This window comes from Anomaloglossus baeobatrachus, chromosome 1 (genome assembly GCF_048569485.1).
Source record: "Anomaloglossus baeobatrachus isolate aAnoBae1 chromosome 1, aAnoBae1.hap1, whole genome shotgun sequence".
NCBI lineage: Eukaryota > Metazoa > Chordata > Amphibia > Anura > Aromobatidae > Anomaloglossus > Anomaloglossus baeobatrachus.
The window spans coordinates 321,202,770-321,224,233 of record NC_134353.1 but is presented as its reverse complement, the minus strand read 5'-3'; the positions used below and the strand labels follow the sequence as shown (position 1 = coordinate 321,224,233).

General features: G+C 47.8%; 1 protein-coding gene across 1 annotated transcript in view; it reads left to right on the top strand.

The window, feature by feature from the left end:
- The first annotated feature begins 853 nt into the window (after positions 1 to 853).
- The window catches only part of MOB1B (MOB kinase activator 1B), a 109,450-nt gene continuing 88,839 nt past the window's right edge, over positions 854 to 21,464 (top strand). Inside the window, exon 1 of the mRNA XM_075351563.1 lies at positions 854 to 968. Coding sequence (XP_075207678.1) covers positions 955 to 968 — 14 coding nt within the window. The 5' untranslated portion in view covers positions 854 to 954. The remainder of the gene's footprint in view (positions 969 to 21,464) is intronic.

Below are 21,464 nucleotides of genomic sequence, written 5' to 3'. Positions count from 1 at the left end.
AAATGGCCAGCCCAGAGTCCTGATCTAAATCCAAAAGAAAACCTCTGTAAATTCCTTGGTGGTAAAGTTACAGCCAAGAAACCCACAACAGTCAAAGAACTGTGGAAGAGACTGTTAGAAGTCTGGGACAAAATCACACCAGAGCAGTGTGAGAGACTAGTGATGTCCTGTGGCCATTGATGTGCTGAAGTCATTCAAAGCAAAGGCCTGTATACTTCCTACTAATTGGTGACTGTTGTTACCTTCAGAAAATGTAGTTATAATCTTTCTCTGTGCTACAGTCATTGCTGTTCTCTAATTATGATCATCAAGTTTTGGACAAAATAAAGGTTTTATGTTGATAAACTATGGATCTTTTGTAAAACACTGTTCTAGTGGCATCGCTTACCCCTTACAAAAAACTTGCAAATGTTGATCAATGTAGATTACATTATTTCTGAAAAAAGCAAGTGATCATACATTGTTCTCTAATTTTCATCTCCAGTGTATAGTACGTAGGTATCCCGGTGGTCCTAGTGTAGGACACTACAGTACTTAATGGCACTTTCCTAGAGATGTGCCCAGTGTGGTTCTCACAGCCTCAGAGAAAGTTAGAAAATAAACTAAAAATATGTATTTATTTTATTCCATCTAACGACAACATATTCCGCAGCACTGTACAGAGATCATCATCATCCCTAGCAAATAATACACATTGGGGCTCATTTCATGTTTCTACTGGTGTGGGAATGTTATTGTTTACTGCGGTGTACGATTTCGACCATATTTCCTGTTCTTCCTTGTTTTGTCATCCTTGTCCTTTTTCAATAAAGTTGTTGGGAAAAAAAGGCGTTCTGCAGCGTGTGGTTCACACCCCCATCTCTCTGGCAGAAGGATTCCAGCTGCTGTTGGAGTGGACTGTCACCTCCTGCGCCCTGCTGCTGCTGTCCCTGCTGCTGTCGGCTCAGCAAGGAGATGAGCTTCTTGTTGTGAGTGTCAGTGTGCTTGTCACCCTCTGCAATGTCACCCATGGCTGTGTGCTGTGTGACACTGTCTGCTGTCTGCACTAGCTGTCATTTTCTCTATTGTCGCAGAGCGATCTGTCCATTGTCACCCAGAGTTTAGTGTCTGCCCCTCTGTTTTATGTCCTTTGTCTGTCTGGACTCGGAATCGAGTGCAGTGCATTTCCAGCCATACACTGTGCCAGGCATTTCCTAGGGATGCCTTGGTTTGGGCATTATAGATTATGCTTTTGGATGTCATATACATTAACAGCCAGAAGGACCCTATTAGTAAACTTTTCAGGACATCGGGGCCTCTCCCAGGGGCGGACATATCATTGGTACAACCAGGGGCCCAACAGCTAAGGGGTCCCATTACCACCTCCGAATCAGGAGGAATTTTGCATTATGAGGCGCTCTTGGGCTGTACAGGGCCCCTATATTGTTCTTGCCCAGGGTCCCTTTACGGTGTGTGTCCGCCGGTTGCCTAACCTGTACTGTGTCAGTCAGTATGGCATTCTACGGGTATCGTAACATACAACAGAGGGCACAGTAGGCTATTTTGTGATCGTGAAGCCCAGATTTGTTCCTGTTTGAAAAAAATATATATTTTACAGATATGTATGATGAAAACGAGTCGTCTGTCCTCATAAGTATAACTGAAAGGACAGCTGAAGTTTTAATCAGTGTGTGCTTGATTGTTGTAGCTGTTCTGCTCTGACCCAAAGATCAGGTTACGGGGTCACCAGTGAGGTCCAAACTGAATTGGGTCTTTTAGATAACGAGCGCTCGGAGAAAGGAAATGCACACTTGTGAGCAAAATCAGTTCTGTTTAGTTACCTGGTGCACACATAAGGCCGGTTTCACACATCCAGCATTTCGCCACTTTACCGGATCCGTCACACTCCAGTACAGTACAATGGCATAGCGGTAACCTCCGGTCACATGCTGTCATGTGACCGGAGCTTGCCGCGGTGCAATTATTCTGTATTGCACTGTACTGGAGTGTGACGGATCCGGCAAAGTGGCGAAATGCCGGATGTGTGAAACCGGCCTAACATACCATTTACAGACCAGTGTAACACTGCATGCAATATTTCCATTGAAAGTTCATCAGTAACCCCCTCCTCTCAGACATTCGTCAACTATGACCTAGAAGTGTCAGAGACTTGTATATGAGATAAGAAAATAGTAAAACAAAAATGAAATCTTGAATATGAGACTGAGACTGGTATATACTAAACAAAATGTACTAAATGCACTAATACAGTATTAGAAATATAGAAGTTTAGTAAACTATTAACCCTTCTATATCAATTTCCCTTAACCTTTACCACAGGGTCAGTAGGTAACGGAGAGGGATAACTGGCTGCTATAGAATAGTGCCAGCTCTAGGTTCATGTGGGGCAGGGGTCTATTCCACTCGCTCAGTAACCCATCACTCCACTTTAAAGGGTTATTCCCATATCTAAGATCCTATCCCAATATGAAGTAGGTGTAATAATAATAATCTTAGCAAATACCTCCAATTAGAAATGTTGTATAGTTCTCCTGATTCACTATGACACTTACCTCATGTTCAGGGCATTGCAGGACCTTAGGTTTCCAGAGTTATGACCACTAGCAACTATCCAACTGTGACTACATGCGTGGTCATAACCATGGATACCTAAGGCCCTGAACATGAGGTATGTGACATAGTGAATCAGGAGAACTATACTACATTTCTAATTGGAGGTATTTGCTAATATTATTATTATTATTATTATTATTACACCTACTACATATTGGAATAGGATCGTGGGGATGTAAATATCCCTTTAAGTAACAGAGGTTATGCAATTTAGAGAATCATGTTTTATACGTACTAGTTGAGTATGCTAAGTTATCAGAAAAGGGGGTCCTCTGTTCAGAATCCTCATTTTTTTGGCCAAAGTGCATTTTGATTCTAAGCAGTATCGTTTCCTCTGAAGAACCCACATTACACATTACACAAACAAGTCATTGATTTGAGTACGCAATGCCATAATGTCCTGCTTCTCTCTGGAGAACGAGGCTCTGATGTCAGTAGACTGGTGGTCAGAATTCCCATTCATTTGTATTTAAATGCTTTCCGCTGATAACAGCCAGCATCAAAGCCCTGGTCTAGAGAAAGACACGGGATCTTCAATATAATAATCATATCCTGTGACTATTTCATAAATATTCAGCACCACTCCAGCAGGGTTTGTTTTTCAGCACTGGAGTGGTGCTTTTAACCTTCCTGCCCCTTGTCTTTATACTCGCCCTCTGGTGTTCTTCAAGCGTTATCAACGCCGCTCCGGTACCGCAGCATCATCTTCTGTCTGTAGCTTCTGACTGGCGGCCGGAAGTCAAAAGTTACATTACAAGCTCTCAACACAAGTTTATTAAAGCCAGAGCAGGGTTCTCATAGACTTGTATTGAAGCATGACCTCTGGTATGCTCCATGAAACACTGCTAACTGCCTCCTACCTGCCGGGATCCCTTCCACCCACTGCGCCTGACCCTTCTTTTGATTAGCCTTTCTGGGAAGACACATACCTGCGCACACATGTTTATGTATTTGTGCATGTGTATATAAAGTGTCGGATTGAGCTGCCAGGTTACCACCTGTAACATTGATACTGGGTGTCCAATGATAAACTTTTGCAATACAATATTACTTTAAAGAGAACCTGTCACCAGATTTGGGGCCTATAAGCTGCAGCCACCACCAGTGGGCTCTTATATCTTATATACAGCATTCTAACATGCTGTATATAAGAGCCCAGGCAGCTTTGTAGAACGTAAAAATCACTTTATAATACTCACCTAAAGGGCGGTGCTGTGCAAATAGGTGTCTCCATTCTCCGGGTGCGGTGCCTCCTCTTTCGGCCATCTTTGTCCTCCTTTTGAAGCATGGGTGCATGACGCGTCCTACGTCATGCACACAGGCGGGCATGGAGGTCCTGCGCAGGCGCACTTTGATCTGCCCTGAGTAGGGTAGACCAAAGTATTGTAGTGCGCATGAGCAGGACCTCAATGAGGGCTAGTGTGGATGACGTAGGAAGCGTCATGCACCCAGGCTTCAGAAGAAGGACAAAGATGGTTGAAAGAGGAGGTGCCGCAACTGTAGAATGGAGACACCCATCTGACCCATCTGCACTGTACCGACTGTTTAGGTAAGTATTATAAAGTCATTTTTATGTTCTACACAGCAGCCTGGGCTCTTATATACTGCATGTTAGAATATTATGCCAAGCGCTGCTCTGTGGGGGGCCCACTATTGCACAGGGGCCCACCGGGGAATTCACATGTACTACTATGGGCCAGCCCAAGCTTTTATATATGTATGCACAGTATTTAAATAGTATATATACAGATCTTAGCTCAGCATAAATGAGTACCTCTTTGGAAAAGTAAGATTTTAATCAACATCTCACTGAACACAAGAATAATTTCCAAAATTTTGAAGACTGAGTTAAGCTTTTTATTAATCCATAACATGAAGGTGAGGTTACTTTAATTTCCATAACAAAATCTTCAGTTGGAGTCCAATACATTGATACGAAAATGAATATACCCCATATCAAAAACTACTACATCTAGTATTGTGTATGACCTCCATGAGTTTTAAGGACAGCACTAATGGGCACTTTGTACACTACGACATCGCAAGCCGATGCTTGCGATGCCGAGCACGATAGTCCCCGCCCCCGTCGCAGCAGCGATATCTTGTGATAGCAGCCATAGCGAACATTATTGCTACGGCAGCTTCACATGGACTCCCCTGCCTTGCGACGTCGATCTGGCCGGCTACCCGCCTCCTTATTAAGGGGGCGGGTCGTGTGGCGTCATAGCGACGTCACACGGCAGGCGGCTAATAGAAGCGGAGGGGCGGAGATGAGCGGGACGTAAACATCGCGCCCACCTCTGTCCTTCCGCATAGCCGGCGTGAGCCGCAGGATGCAGGTAGGAGATGTTCCTCGCTCCTGCAGCTTCACACACAGCGATGTGTGCTGCCGCAGGAACGAGGAACAATATTGTACCTGTCGCAGTCACGTAATTATGGAATTCCCAGACACTACACCGATGATACGATTACAACGATTTTGCGCTCGTTAATCTTATCATCTAGGATTTACACACTACGATGTCTAGTGCGACGCCGGAATTGCGTCACTTTCGACATGACCCCTCCGACATCGCACCTGCGATGTCGTAGTGTGCAAAGTGCCCCTAAGGCCGGCTTTGCACACTACGACATTGCAGGTGCGATGTTGGTGGGGTCAAATCGAAAGTGACGCACATCCGGCGTCACTTGCGATGTCGTAGTGTGTAAAACCTTTTTGATACGATTAACGAGCGCAAAAGCATCATTATCGTATCATTGGTGTAGTCTCCGACATTTCCATAATGCCGGTGCAGCGACAGGTACGATGTAGTTCCTCGTTCCTGCGGCAGCACACGTCGCTGTGTGTAAAGCCGCAGGAGCGAGGAACATCTACCTGCGTCCCGGCTGCTATGAAAAGGAAGGAGGTGGGCGGGATGTTTACATCCTGCTCATCTCCGCCCCTCCGTTGCTATTGGCCGCCTGCTGTGTGACGTCGCTGTGACGCCGCACGGCCCACCCCCTTAGGAAGGAGGCGGTTCGCCGGCCAGAGCGACGTCGCAGGACAGGGGAGTGCATGTGAAGCTGCCGTAGCGATAATGTTCGCTACGCCAGCAATCACAAGATATTGCACGTACGACGGGGGCGGGGACTATCGCACTCAACATCGCAGCATCGGCTTGCGATGTCGTAATGTGCAAAGTAGCCCTAAGGCAGGCTTTGTACACTACGACATCGCAAGCCGATGCTGCGATGCCAAGTGCGATAGTCCCCGCCCCTGTCGCAGCTGCGATATGTGGTGATAGCTGGCGTAGCGAAAATTATCGCTACGCAAGCTTCACATGCACTCACCTTGCCCTGCGACGTCGCTCTGGCCGGCGACCCGCCTCCTTATTAAGGGGGCGGGCCGTGCGGCGTCATAGCGATGTCACACGGCAGGCGGCCAATAGAAGCGGAGGGGCGGAGATGAGCGGGACGTAAACATCCCGCCCGCCTCCTTCCTTCCGCATAGCCGACAGGAGCCGCGGTGAAGGCGGTAGGAGATATTTCTCACTCCTGCGACTTCACACACAGCGATGTGTGATGCCGCAGGAACCAGGAACAACATCGGACCGTTGCAGCAAGGTAATTATGCTTTTCGCCGACGCTACACCGATGATACGATTACGACGCTTTTGCGCTCGTTAATCGTATCATCCAGGCTTTACACACTACGATGTCGAGAGCGACGCCGGAAGTGCGTCACTTTCGACATGACCCCACCGAATCACACCTGCGATGTCGTAGTGTGCAAAGTACCCCTTGGTCTTCTAGGCATGGAGTGAACAACTTGCCAACATATTGCAACGTTTATCTTTTACCATTCCTCAAGAACGACCTCTTTAACAGCCTGAATGCTTTGACTCAGTCGTGTCAAACAAATTGGAAACTGTCCGGGTGTTCAGTGAGATATTGATTAAATTGATTAACATCTTACTTTTCCAAGGGCCTGTTTATATTGGGTCTCAATTTTTCAAGAATTACTCCAGATGGCAGTTCTTTGCATTGGGACACAAGTATGTTATTTATTTATGTAGAGGTGTTGATGGGTTACAGTGGGTTGCGTTTTTAGGATAATTTATTATGTATGCTGGTGAAATACTGTGCATCAGCTAAATCTTGAGAAAACATATTTCACTTTCAGAGACAGTCAAGAAGGGGGAGAGGGCTGTATTTTCTGTGGAGAGGGCTGTATTTTCTGTGGAGAGGGCTGTATTTTCTGTGGAGAGGGCTGTATTTTCTGGGGAGAGGGCTGTATTTTCTGGGGAGAGGGCTGTATTTTCTGGGGAGAGGGCTGTATTTTCTGTGGAGAGGGCTGTATTTTCCGTGGAGAAGGCTGTATTTTCTGTGGAGAGGGCTGTATTTTCTGTGGAGAGGGCTGTATTTTCTGTGGAGAGGGCTGTATTTTTTGTGGAGAGGGCTGTATTTTCTGTGGAGAGGGCTGTATTTTTTGAGGAGAGGGCTGTATTTTATGCGGAGAAGGCTGTATTTTATGTGGATAGGGCTGTATTTTCTGTGGAGAGGGCTGTATTTTCCGTGGAGAAGGCTGTATTTTCTGTGGAGAGGACTGTATTTTCTGTGGAGAGGGCTGTATTTTCTGTGGAGAGGGCTGTATTTTCTGTGGAGAGGGCTGTATTTTCTGTGGAGAGGGCTGTATTTTATGCGGAGTAGGCTGTATTTTCTGTGGAGAGGGCTGTATTTTCTGTGGAGAGGGCTGTATTTTCTGTGGAGAGGGCTGTATTTTATGCGGAGTAGGCTGTATTTTCTGTGGAGAGGGCTGTATTTTCTGTGGAGAGGGCTGTATTTTCTGTGGAGAGGGCTGTATTTTATGCGGAGAAGGCTGTATTTTATGTGGATAGGGCTGTATTTTCTGTGGAGAGGGCTGTATTTTCCGTGGAGAAGGCTGTATTTTCTGTGGAGAGGACTGTATTTTCTGTGGAGAGGGCTGTATTTTCTGTGGAGAGGGCTGTATTTTCTGTGGAGAGGGCTGTATTTTCTGTGGAGAGGGCTGTATTTTCTGTGGAGAGGGCTGTATTTTATGCGGAGTAGGCTGTATTTTCTGTGGAGAGGGCTGTATTTTCTGTGGAGAGGGCTGTATTTTCTGTGGAGAGGGCTGTATTTTATGCGGAGTAGGCTGTATTTTCTGTGGAGAGGGCTGTATTTTCCACATAGGGGGCTGAATTTTCTGCATAGAGGGCTGTATTTTCTGTGGAGAGGGCTGTATTTTCTGTGGAGAGGGCTGTATTTTCTGTGGCGAGGGCTGTATTTTCTGTGGCGAGGACTGTATTTTCTGTGGAGAGGACTGTATTTTCTGTGGAGAGGACTGTATTTTCTGTGGAGAGGGCTGTATTTTCTGTAGAGAGGACTGTATTTTCTGTGGAGAGGACTGTATTTTCTTTGGAGAGGGCCGTATTTTCTGCAGAGAGGGCTGTATTGTCCGCGTAGAGAGCTGTATTTTCCACGTAGAGGGCTGAATTTTCTGAGGTTTACAAATATGACTTTTGGATTACAAATGTTTTGTGATGTGGGTATTTTTGTAGAATGCATGACTCTTGAGATAATAAGTACCTACATTTTGGAAAACACAGTCCTACTTACTAAAAATCATATGTAACACTACGCAGTGGTCTATGTTGCACTGTAATCGAGGACAGGGTTTTGTTTTAAGCTTAATATACATTGCTTGGTGTAAAGCCTGTACTTATTAGAATGGCATTTATATATATGTGTGAAGCCCCACAGGTGGTGTGTCGGTGTCGGTGCGTTACCTTCAGGGACTCCACGTTGCTGGATCTCCGTCACTGGTAGGAAATCTTCTGTTTTGATCGTGACGCCACTCTCAGTATTGCGGTCAGTGGGGACCGCCACTGCAGGTTAGGGGACGCCTGGGGCTGATGGTGTGTGCAGTTAGTTGGAATAGCCTCCTGAGAGTGAGGCAAGCCCCAGGGCCCGGTGTAAGTTTGTAGTACCACAAGGCGCAGAATAACTCCACACAGGCAGAATTGTCTTTCAAGGGCTTTACTCACATTTGATGGCAGGGTGAGTAGCCCGGGCGTAGCTGAGATGAACCAGATGGGAACCAGGTATCCTTCAGGCTGACTTTATGAGGGTGACTACTGACTCGCCTTCCTTAGCCCTTGGTGGTTTGGGGTGACCCCGACTTTTAGTCCCTATGGGGGTCGCCCAGGGAAGATGCTGCAGCCTCTCTCCCCCTTTTGTTTGCCGTTTGCTTGTTCCCCGGACCAGGCCACTCCAGCTTCTTGCCTCCTGTGACCTATGGGCCCTCACTGTGGTTACGTGGCTGCGGCTTTTGTGGTGTTGTGGTGTGGGCTTTGAGAGCCCCACACCGGCAGGTTTAGCAGAAGAAAGCTGGATCTATCTTCGCTTCGGGATCTGCCGCCCGGTTGGGCCTGGTGCTCTCTAGCAGTCTCCTTACTTCCCACTCCGTTGCACTCCCTAGCTGAAGCTGGCTTTCAGGTAGCACTCCTAGTTGACCGTTCTCCCCCGTCTGTAGCCACTGCGCGGACGCTGTCAGATTGCACAGCTCCAGGGATCTGCTCCTCACTTGAGCTCCCTGGACTCTACACTGAACTGGCTCACTGCTCCTCCTCTCCTATTCTTGCCTACGCCACCTAGCAACCAGACTCTCCACCACACCCCTTGAGAGGAGATGGAGGCTCTACCCCCTCCACTATTCCAGTGAAGGTGAAGGCTTGCCCCCTCCTGGGATCCCCAGGGGTCCTCTCATGGGTACATGTGTGAGACCTGATCACTATGCGCCTGTGTTCCACACCCCTGTCAGCCTTCTGGATTACCTGTGTTGTACTGTCCCCAGCATGGGTGCAGTACTCAGTGGTGCCTGACCAGGTCAGGGGCGCCACATTCCCCCTTAGTTATCACCAGCACGTCCTCGGGCTGCAAGACAACATTTTAAAATGCATAAAACATTAAAACATGTAAAACATTTTTAAAACCACCAGGTATCATACATCACCACCCTCCACCCACAAGTCCGTTAACCCACCCAAAACCCTCTCAGGAGGCAGGTCACCGGTCCTTTTGGTAACCAGATCTGGGCCATCTACTTCCCCAGACCTTTCCTCCAATCTTCCTCTCCCGTTGGCCGCGACTTCAGCCACTTCTGGCAGGATGTAGAGGCGGCTTTCATGGGCTGGTGGTTTCAGGGTATACCTGGCCTGGTGGATCCGCGCCGTCAGCCTCCTCTGGCAGGATGTAGAGGCGGCCTCCACAGTTGGTGCTGACCAGGTACCCTCTTTGTGGTGGTGAGCCAAGGCCCCATAAACAGGCGTGCTCTCTGGTCGCAAGTGAGCCAAGGCCCTATATACGGACGGGCCCCTCCTGGTTGCAGACGAGCCAAGCCCCTAAACAGGCTGGCCCTGGTGGTGGTGCCACTGGTGTAACTATTTACACTGCGAGAGTTTGTGGCTATAGCAAGTTCATAGCCTTAAAGTTTATTTCTCACAATAGTTTTTGTGGGCACATGCTTAAACAATAACGTTGCAAACTTTTCAACTTGTCAAACTGGTCAAACTTTCAGTACTTCTTTCTTTACTTTACTCCTCTTTACCAGGGCTTTGGCCTATTGGGCTACGGCACCTGCTGCTTTCTTGCTCCTTGTCATCCTCTGAGGTAGTTTCATCTGTAGGCTCTTTGTCTTTCCTTTCTTGATCTTCATCTGTTTCCTTTTCTGCATCTGTTTCTTTATCTCTGTCTTGTCTTTCTTCTTTGGGACATGGTGCTACGTCTAAGGCATAGTAGCCCCTTTCTCCTTGATGCAAGGTGAACTGTACTGCGTCTCCAATTTTCAAATTTCTGCCTGAATGTCCTCTGGGCAGGTGGGCTTGAACATCTCTCCGATTCACAAATATGCCCTCTTTTATTCCTCTTGCTACAATAAAGCCGTATCCGCTTTTCAAATTGAAGTCCTCTACTACTCCTCTGCAAAGGGGTCCTCTGACCTGGGCTCTGGACTTTCTCAGTAACCTTTTCTCCCGTAGGTCTCTGGCTGTGACTTCTCTCTGCTCTGGAGACTGTGGTGTTGGAGGATACTTTGTTCTGCTGCGCCGTGTCTTGCGGGCTGGGTTCATGCCTGCGGGCTCCCAGGTGAGGTCTTTGGGCTGATCTTCGTCAGCAGACGGGGTCAGGTCTTCCTCATCCCAGCGAGAATAGGGCAGCATCTCTGGCTCTGGGTATGGGTCCACTGCTGGTGGCACTGGAGTCGGAGTCAGCCCCTCAGCTTCCTGGCCTCCCCTCCCCCTTAGTTCTTCGCTGCACTCTGGTTGTGGCAGCGCTGGGGATGAGTGTTCTTCAGCTGGCCCAGGTGGTGGACTCTCCGGCGCAGCTGCAGGGGTTGCCTGAATCTCCTTGGGGGTATGCGGAGGGAGCAGATACCGATCCACCATCTCTTGTGGGAACTGGGCCTCTAGGTCAGCCTTCAGCTTCCAGTATTCAGGGTCCTCTCCTATCAGGGTCTTCCTAGCAGGGACCTCTCTGGACTGGGGAGCGGTGTCTGCTCTGGCCTTGCAGGCCGGGGAAAATAGTGATGCAATCTCTTGGCGGGCCGCGCCCTGTATGGCGGCGGCCTGGTCTTGGCGGGCCGCGCCTGGCATGGCGGCGGCCTGGTCTTGGCGGGCCGCGCCTGGCATGGCGGCGGCCTGGTCTTGGCGGGCCGCGCCCGGCATGGCGGCGGCCTGGATCAGTGTCGCTGTTGCAGGGGGCTCTGTGCAGGCTGGGCTGGACGTCGCTGCAGCGATCGGAGCTTGGCGGGCCGCACCCGGCGGGGCTGCGGCCTGGTTCAGCATCTCACTTGCGGCGCGGACGAGTGTCGCTGCTGCGGTGGGGTCTTGGCGGACTGGGCTCAGCAGGGTGGCAGCCTGGGTCAGTGTCACACCTGCGGCACGGATCAGTATCGCAGTGGTAGTCGGACCTTTGCGGGCCAGGCGGGGCATGGCTGCGGCGGCCTGGATTTGGCGGGCCGCATCTAGCGTGGCTGCGGCCTGGTTCGGTGGCGCCGCGCCGGGCGCCTCTTCCGGGACCGCGGGCGTGGCAGCAGGGGTCGGGGCACTTGTGCTGGCCGGGGCATCACTCGACTCACCCATCTGTGGCAGCATCGGGGTCTGCGTCGTCGCCGCTCGGTCTGACATGCGTCGCGCGGCTCCCTCCTCGTAGGTCCGCACCGCCGCAGCCATCTCCAGGAGCTCCGTGCGTTCTTCCCTAAGCTGTCGCACAATCCCGGCCTCCAGCCGGTCGCAGAAGATGGCAAGCTCCCGGCACCACCAGGCAGCAGTGCCTGGTTCTGGGTATCCGCGTCTGGACTCCATTTTCTCTAACAAGCTGCTGGCTTCTCTTCTGCTCCGCCGTCTCTGGACGCTTCCACTTTCTTCATCAGCGAGGTCAGGACTCTGCAGAGGATCTCTGGGTAGCCACACCTCTTCGTGGGCGGTAACTTCTTCCAGCGCGGGCTGCTGTTGTTTTTCAGCGCGCTTTTCATGGTGGCAATATGGCGGCGCTTCCAATTTTTCAAGCGGACCGCCCAGGCACATGGTCACCTGTCTGAACAGGTCTAGTCCTTATCCTGTTCGTGACGCCAGATGTGAAGCCCCACAGGTGGTGTGTCGGTGTCGGTGCGTTACCTTCAGGGACTCCACGTTGCTGGATCTCCGTCACTGGTAGGAAATCTTCTGTTTTGATCGTGACGCCACTCTCAGTATTGCGGTCAGTGGGGACCGCCACTGCAGGTTAGGGGACGCCTGGGGCTGATGGTGTGTGCAGTTAGTTGGAATAGCCTCCTGAGAGTGAGGCAAGCCCCAGGGCCCGGTGTAAGTTTGTAGTACCACAAGGCGCAGAATAACTCCACACAGGCAGAATTGTCTTTCAAGGGCTTTACTCACATTTGATGGCAGGGTGAGTAGCCCGGGCGTAGCTGAGATGAACCAGATGGGAACCAGGTATCCTTCAGGCTGACTTTATGAGGGTGACTACTGACTCGCCTTCCTTAGCCCTTGGTGGTTTGGGGTGACCCCGACTTTTAGTCCCTATGGGGGTCGCCCAGGGAAGATGCTGCAGCCTCTCTCCCCCTTTTGTTTGCCGTTTGCTTGTTCCCCGGACCAGGCCACTCCAGCTTCTTGCCTCCTGTGACCTATGGGCCCTCACTGTGGTTACGTGGCTGCGGCTTTTGTGGTGTTGTGGTGTGGGCTTTGAGAGCCCCACACCGGCAGGTTTAGCAGAAGAAAGCTGGATCTATCTTCGCTTCGGGATCTGCCGCCCGGTTGGGCCTGGTGCTCTCTAGCAGTCTCCTTACTTCCCACTCCGTTGCACTCCCTAGCTGAAGCTGGCTTTCAGGTAGCACTCCTAGTTGACCGTTCTCCCCCGTCTGTAGCCACTGCGCGGACGCTGTCAGATTGCACAGCTCCAGGGATCTGCTCCTCACTTGAGCTCCCTGGACTCTACACTGAACTGGCTCACTGCTCCTCCTCTCCTATTCTTGCCTACGCCACCTAGCAACCAGACTCTCCACCACACCCCTTGAGAGGAGATGGAGGCTCTACCCCCTCCACTATTCCAGTGAAGGTGAAGGCTTGCCCCCTCCTGGGATCCCCAGGGGTCCTCTCATGGGTACATGTGTGAGACCTGATCACTATGCGCCTGTGTTCCACACCCCTGTCAGCCTTCTGGATTACCTGTGTTGTACTGTCCCCAGCATGGGTGCAGTACTCAGTGGTGCCTGACCAGGTCAGGGGCGCCACATATGCAGCACAACATTGAAATTGCAGCATATCATAGCTGTAGAAAAAGACAAGGTTTTCACATCCAAAAATCATGAGCTGATCTAATGCCACTAGGCAAAAATTATAAAACTGTACATGAGGTTCTTAGTTTAACATTCTGATCAGACTGTATAAAGCCTACTGCCACATCACGGTGAACCTCTGAGTGGGTCCTTACATTATTTAGGCCATAAAGGTGCGGCGCTGTGAGCCAACCACTGCCGCAGTGGAAATGTGACCAGGTGCCTCGCAACACCGATGCTGCAAGCCTGAGTTCCCAAGACTTCAGGCCACGCCGCTCCACTGACACAAACTACCACAACAATGGGCGCCACATAGCACCAACACCCTGTGAAAGGAGCTGGATAACTCACCTTCCACAAGCTCCCAGTCTGTGAACTGTGAGCAAAAAAGGCAGAACCCCTCTTTGCAGTCTCCTACTAATTAAAAATGCCTGTGCCAAATTGGAGGTGTGTGGCGCCCCTGAGGCTTTCGTCGCCACAGAGGTACTGCACCTCAGCCATCCTGAGTAAGAAGGGGGTCATCTACCGGTTCACAGACAAAAACTGCACACACCAATTGTTAGGTCACACACTGGGTCAGGGTTTAAGGCAGGTACCTCATTAATGCTGAGGAGTAGCGACCAGTATACCTGGTTATGGGGCCTAAAGGTCCAGTCACACTAAGCAACTTACCAGCGATTCCAACAACGATAGGGATTGCTGGTAAGTTGCTAGGAGGTTGCTGGTGAGATGTCACACTGCGACACTCCAGCGATCCCACCAGCAACCTGACCTGGCAGGGATCGCTGAAGCGTCGCTACACGAGTTGCTGGTGAGCTCACCAGCAACCAGTGACCAGACCTCAGCGCCGCGTGGAAGATGCTGCGCTTGGTAACTAAGATAAATATCGGGTAACCAACCCGATATTTACCTTGGTTACCAGCGCACGGAGCTACATGTGCAGAGAGCAGGGAGCAGCGCACACTGAGCGCTGGCTCCCTGCTCTCCTAGTTACAGCACACATCGGGTTAATTAACCCGATGTGTCCTGCAGCTACATGTGCACAGAGCAGGAGCCGGCACTGACAGTGAGAGCGGCGGAGGCTGGTAACAAAGGTAAATATCGGGTAACCAAGGATAGGGCTTCTTGGTTACCCGATGTTTACTGTGGTTACCAGCCTCCGCAGACGCCGGCTCCTGCTGCCTGCACATTTAGTTGTTGCTGTCTCGCTGTCACACACAGCGATGTGTGCTTCACAGCGGGACAGCAACAACTAAAAAATGGCCCAGGACATTCAGCAACAACCAACGACCTCACAGCAGGGGCCAGGTTGTTGCTGGATGTCACACACAGCAACATCGCTAGCAACGTCACAAAAGTTGTTCGTTAGCAGCGATGTTGCTAGCGATGTTGCTTAGTGTGACGGGGCCTTTAAGTCCCATTCACTGTCCTGGAGGGGTGGAGCCTGGCAGGGGGGAGTGTAGGAGGAGTCAATGGGGTACTTAGGAAAACCAGTTAGTTTAAGTTTGAACCAGGCAGTCTGTGACAGGAAGTCTGAGAGGAGTGAAGAGACTTTGGTTTTATGGTGAAGACCCTGGGGCCCTGCTAGGCCCAGGTGACATTGAGGAAAAGTGTTCCAGAGTGCCACGGATATGCGGGAGGCCTCCGTGGACTTGTTCCACCAAGAGCACTGGGGTGGAGGAATCTGGTCGCAATGACGGGGACGGTCCCCAGGCTAAAGAAAGACATTTCCTTTAGCAATACGATGACCCAGGTGATTGCTGTAGGCACTTGAGGCCACAACCTGGCACCCATCCTTTGCAAGGGGGGGGCAATAAAAGGACCGAGGTCAGCCACCCTTTGGACAGGGCTAGGTGGCGGAGGCGCAGGACAGTCCAGTGAAGGTCAGCGCTAGTGAGACGGCCAGGGAAGGCACATTGAGGGTTGCACCGGTACTGACCTTTGACCTGCTCGGGATCAGCGGAGGCCCGGAACAGTGAATCCCGGCATACCACGGGTAACCGGTCAACTCAATTGTGAGACTAACAGTGAGAACAGTGAGTAAAACATCTTGACTGCAAGCCCTGTGTCGTCTGCTTTGTCCTGCACCCCTTCAACATCCACTATAGACTTTACAAACGGTTGCCCCGGGGTACCTGCTCCACCTGGGGTGAGCAGAAACACCTAAGCTGCCACAGCACCAGCCCCAGGAGTCCCGTACAGCAGCCGCGGCTCCTAAGCCGCAATCCACAGGTGGCGTCACGAATTTTATACAAACTTTATTACCATCACCCCCATAGCGCCATATTAATTGACTCCGCCAGGGTCACGGGTTTGGGCCCCGCCACCGACCGCTGACTACCCCGGACTAGTCCGGCCTGACACCGAGTCACCTAAGGCCCTGGGGCGGGCGAGTCAGGTGTGCTGGTCCAAGTGAAGTAAAAAAAGATGGAACAGACCATACAATATATACAGTGCCTTGCGAAAGTTTTCGGCTCCCTTGAATTTTTCAACCTGCTCCCACATTTCAGGCTTCAAACATAAAGATAAAAATGTTAATGTTATGGTGAAGAATTAACCACAAGTGGGACACAATTGTGAAGGTGAACGAAATTTATTACTTATTTTAAACTTTTATAAAAAATAAAAAAATGAAAATTGGGGTGTGCAATATTATTCGTCCCCTTTAAGTTAATACTTTGTAGCACCACCTTTTGCTGCGATTACAGCTGCAAGTCGCTTGGGGTATGTCTCGATCAGTTTTGCACATAGAGAGACTGAAATTCTTGCCCATTCTTCCTTTGCACACAGCTCGAGCTGAGTGAGGTTGGATGGAGAGCATTTGTGAACAGCAGTTTTCAGCTCTTTCTACAGATTCTCGATTGGATTCAGGTCTGGACTTTGACTTGGCCATTTTAACAACTGGATATGTTTATTTGTGAACCATTCCACTGTAGATTTTGCTTTATGTTTGGGATCATTGTCTTGTTGGAAGACAGATCTCTGTCCCAGTCTCAGGTCTTTTGCAGACTCAAACAGGTTTTCTTCAAGAATGGTCCTGTATTTGGCTCCATCCTTCTTCCTATCAATTTTAACCATCTTCCCTGTCCGTGCTGAAGAAAAGCAAGCCCAAACCATGATGCTGCCACCACCATGTTTGACAGTGGAGATGGTGTGTTAAGGGTGATGAGCTGTGTTGCTTTCACGCCAAACATGTCGTTTGGCATTGTGCCCAAATAGTTTGATTTTGGTTTCATCTGACCAGAGCACCTTCTTCCACATGTTTGGTGTGTCTCCCAGGTGGCTTGTGGCAAACTTTAAACAACACTTTTTATGGATATCTATGAGAAATGGCTTTCTCCTTGCCACTCCTCCATAAAGGCCAGATTTGTACAGTGTACGACTGATTGTTATCCTATGGACAGACTCTCCCACTTCAGCTGTAGATCTCTGCAGTTCATCCAGAGTGATCATTGGCCTCTTGGCTGCATCTCTGATGAGTCTTCTCCTTGTTTGAGATGAAATTTTTGATGGACGGACGGGTCTTGGTAGATTTGCAGTGGTTTGATATTCCTTCCATTTCAATATGATCACTTGCACAGTGCTCCTTCGGATGTTTAAAGTTTTAGAAACTTTTTTGTAACCAAATCCGGCTTTAAATGTCTCCACAACAGTATCACGGACCTGCCTGTTGTGTTCCTTGGTCTTTTTTTTTTTTAAACCATAACTTTTTATTAGTAATTAATGTCAGATGTTACATCATACATGTTCCTGGTCTTCATGAAGCTATCTGCGCTTTAAACAGAACACTGAGACTATCACAAAGCAGGTGGATTTATACGGAGACTAGAGTAACACAGGTGGCTTATATATATATCATCATCAGTCATTTAAGACAACATTGGATCATTCAGAGATCCTCAATGAACTTCTGGAGTGAGTTTGCTGCATTGAAAGTAAAGGGGACGAATAATATTGCACGCCCCACTTTTCAGTTATTTATTTTTTTAAAATAAGTAATAAATTTTGTTCGACTTCACAATTGTGTCCCACTTGTTGTTGATTCTTCACCATAACATTCAAATTTTTATCTTTATGTTTGAGGCCTGAAATGTGGGAAAAGTTGAAAAATTCAAGGGAGCCAAATACTTTCGCAAAACACTGTATATAGTGTATTGTTGATGTTGCATTTTATTGCGTTCTTAATGTTGCATTTTATTGCGTTGTTGATGCTGCGTTTTATTGCATTGTTGACTGTGCATTTTGTGTTGTTGACGCTGCATTTATTGCGTTGTTGATGTTGCGTTTTATTGCCTTGTTGACACTGTTTTATTGCGTTGTTGATGTTGCGTTTTATTGCGTTGTTGATGTTGCATTTTATTGCGTTGTTGATGTTGCATTTATTGCGTTGTTGATGTTGCATTTTATTGCGTTGTTGATGCTGCGTTTTATTGCGTTGTTGATGCTGCGTTTTATTGCGTTGTTGATGTTGCATTTTATTGCGTTGTTGATGTTGCGTTTTATTGCATTGTTGATGTTGCATTTTATTGCATTGTTGAGTCTGCGTTTTATTGCATTGTTGATGTCGCATTTTATTGTGTTGTTGATGTTGCATTTTATTGTGTTGTTGATGCTGCGTTTTATTGCGTTGTTGATGCTACGTTTTATTGCATTGTTGATGTTGCATTTTATTGCGTTGTTGATGCTGCGTTTTATTGCGTTGTTGATGTCGCATTTTATTGCGTTGTTGATGTCGCATTTTATTGCGTTGTTGATGTTGCATTTTATTGCGTTGTTGATGTTGCGTTTTATTGCGTTGTTGATGCTGCGTTTTATTGCGTTGTTGATGCTGCGTTTTATTGCGTTGTTGATGTTGCATTTTATTACGTTGTTGATGTTGCATTTTATTGCGTTGTTCATGTTGCATTTTATTGCGTTATTGATGTTGCATTTTATTGCGTTGTTGATGTTGCATTTTATTGCGTTGTTGATGCTGCGTTTTATTGCGTTGTTGATGCTGCGTTTTATTGCATTGTTGATTTTGCGTTTTATTGCGTTGTTGATGCTGCGTTTTATTGCGTTGTTGATGCTGCGTTTTATTGCGTTGTTGATGCTGTGTTTTATTGCGTTGTTGATGCTGCGTTTTATTGCATTGTTGACTGTGCATTTTGTGTTGTTGACGCTGCATTTATTGCGTTGTTGATGTTGCGTTTTATTGCCTTGTTGACACTGTTTTATTGCGTTGATGTTGCGTTTTATTGCGTTGTTGATGTTGCATTTTAATGCGTTGTTGATGTTGCATTTTATTGCGTTGTTGATGTTGCATTTTATTGCGTTGTTGATGCTGCGTTTTATTGCGTTGTTGATGCTGCGTTTTATTGCGTTGTTGATGTTGCATTTTATTGCGTTGTTGATGTTGCGTTTTATTGCGTTGTTGATGCTGCGTTTTATTGCGTTGTTGATGCTGCGTTTTATTGCATTATTGATGTTGCATTTTATTGCGTTGTTGATGCTGCGTTTTATTGCGTTGTTGATGCTGCGTTTTATTGCGTTGTTGATGCTGCGTTTTATGGCGTTGTTGATGCTGCGTTTTATTGCATTATTGATGTTGCATTGTATTGCGTTGTTGATGCTGCGTTTTATTGCGTTGTTGATGCTGCGTTTTATTGCGTTGTTGACGCTGCATTTATTGCGTTGTTGATGTTGCATTTTATTGCGTTGTTGATGTTGCGTTTTATTGCATTGTTGACTGTGCATTTTGTGTTGACGCTGCATTTATTGCGTTGTTGACGCTGCCTTTTATTGCGTTTTTGACACTACGTTTTTTATATTTGGTGTGTCATTGTCATCCTTTAAATAAAGCCATTTTGCCTTTGAAACTTCCTGCTACTGACCTCATTCGATGCAGATTACATGCGTTTTTGGTGCGTTTCCGATTTTCTTTTCTTAAGCATTCTTACTTTTCAGCAAGTCACTCTGCATTATTTTAATTGAGCTAAATAAACTATTATAACCTCTATTTTGAAAAGTTTTCTTACTTTGTAGGAGATTTTCCACACTTGCCTAAAACTTCAATAGTCCTCTAATTAAAGGAACGCTCCAATCCAAACATGCCATAGAGCAGAAGAGCTATATTTCTTTTTTCCCCCAATATTAGTATAACTTTGTACTTTATATTGCTGTACACTGCAGCTGAGATATTTCGTATTGTCGCCTATGCTTGTGCCTCCAAATATCTGAGCTCCATGGATGATCCCTACAATTTGCTGAGCTGTTAAGTTGCCAGCTATTCTTGACTCCTCCGAATTTAGATGAGATTGTATTTGATTGTTCGTACCATTGACACTGCTGGCAGTTCTTCACATTAACTCCCTTGGCAACAGACCATGCCATGAGCTGTAAATATACTTCCAGCGACAAAGGCCTGGGCCTCAGCCTGTGCATGTTGAATGTTTCCTGACATTATGATATTGATTGTTGCTTAGGGATACTTGGATCTTTGCTGTAGGGGAGAACAGCTGGGCCTTTTGCTTTCTTTTATTTTTCTTCCCACGTGCATTGTGTAGATGCTCTGTAAAGGCCATGCATTTCCATTATTCATGATTATCATGTAGATTACAAAAGCAAGGTGCCTGTGACATCAAGAGAGCTTAATCAAATGTATTTAAAGCTCCACTTCATTGGGGGGGGGGTTTCCACAGCTGGAGTGGTGCTTTAAATGGAAGTCCCCTGCCCTCTCTCATATATTCACCTTCCTGCGGCTTCATCCTTTTTTGGTGCCTCTTTGTTCCCGCAGCGCCATCTTGTGCCTGTAACTTCTGATTGGCTGGAAGTCATAAGTTAGTCACAAGCCCTCAGTAGAAGTCTATGAGAGCCAGAATGGTTCCAGAATGATGCTTTCATAGATTTGTATTAAGAGCTTGTAATGTAACTTATGACTGGGCGTAAGTCAAGGTCTCAATGCAACTCTATGAGAGTCAGAACAAGGCTGTCATACAGTTGTACTTGTTTGTGGTACAACATATTTTTATTAATTTTTTCCAACACAGACATTACAGATAAATACTTCCAATTTATGGGAGTAAAGCCCGCTTTACACGCTACAATATATCCTACGATGTGTCGGCGGGGTCACGTCGTAAGTGACGCACATCCGGCATCGTAAGGTACATTGTAGTGTGTAACAGGTACGTGCGATTGAACGTTAAAACGTTCATCGCATACACGTTGTTTAATCCTGACGAATTGCACGTCGGGTTGTTCAATGTTCCCGAGGCAGCACACATGGCAGTGTGTGATACCCCGGGAACATTGAACAGATCTTACCTGCCTCCCGCGGCTCCAGCCAGCAATGTGGAAGGAAGGAGGTTGGCGGGATGTTTACGTCCCGCTCATCTCCACCCCTCCGCTTCTATTGGCCGGCTGCCGCGTGACGTTGATGTGACGCCGAATGTCCCTCCCATTCCAGGAAGTGGACGTTCGCCGCCCACATCGAGGTCGTATGGACGGGTAAGTACCTGTGACTGGGGTTAATCGTTTGTGCGGCACGTTCAACAAATTGAACGTGCCACACATACAATGGGGGCGTTGCAAATCGCATACGATATCGTATGCAATATTGCAACGTGTAAAGCAGGCTTAAAGGTAAAAGAGGTAACATCTTATTAGAAGAATATTATTGGAGAAAATGGGAAGGGATTGGGAGTTGCACTTCTTTGTGACCTCTACACGGTTAAAACATGGCAATTCCCGACCTTTGTTTATAAAATCACACCTTGTTTTGTTCATGCGGTTCAGTGACAATGCTGGGAACACACAAGAAACCTTGACAGAAGGCCCAACCAGCGTCCTTGTTTTATCCTATTTGGATATTTTGTCATCTGGTAATTATTTAGTTTCCTATTTGTTTTCTATATATTTAGGAGACACTAATTAGGGCCAACGTTTGATTATAAGTACAGTACAGACCAAAAGTTTGGACACACCTTCTCATTCAAAGAGTTTTCTTTATTTTCATGACTGAAAATTGTAGATTCACATTGAA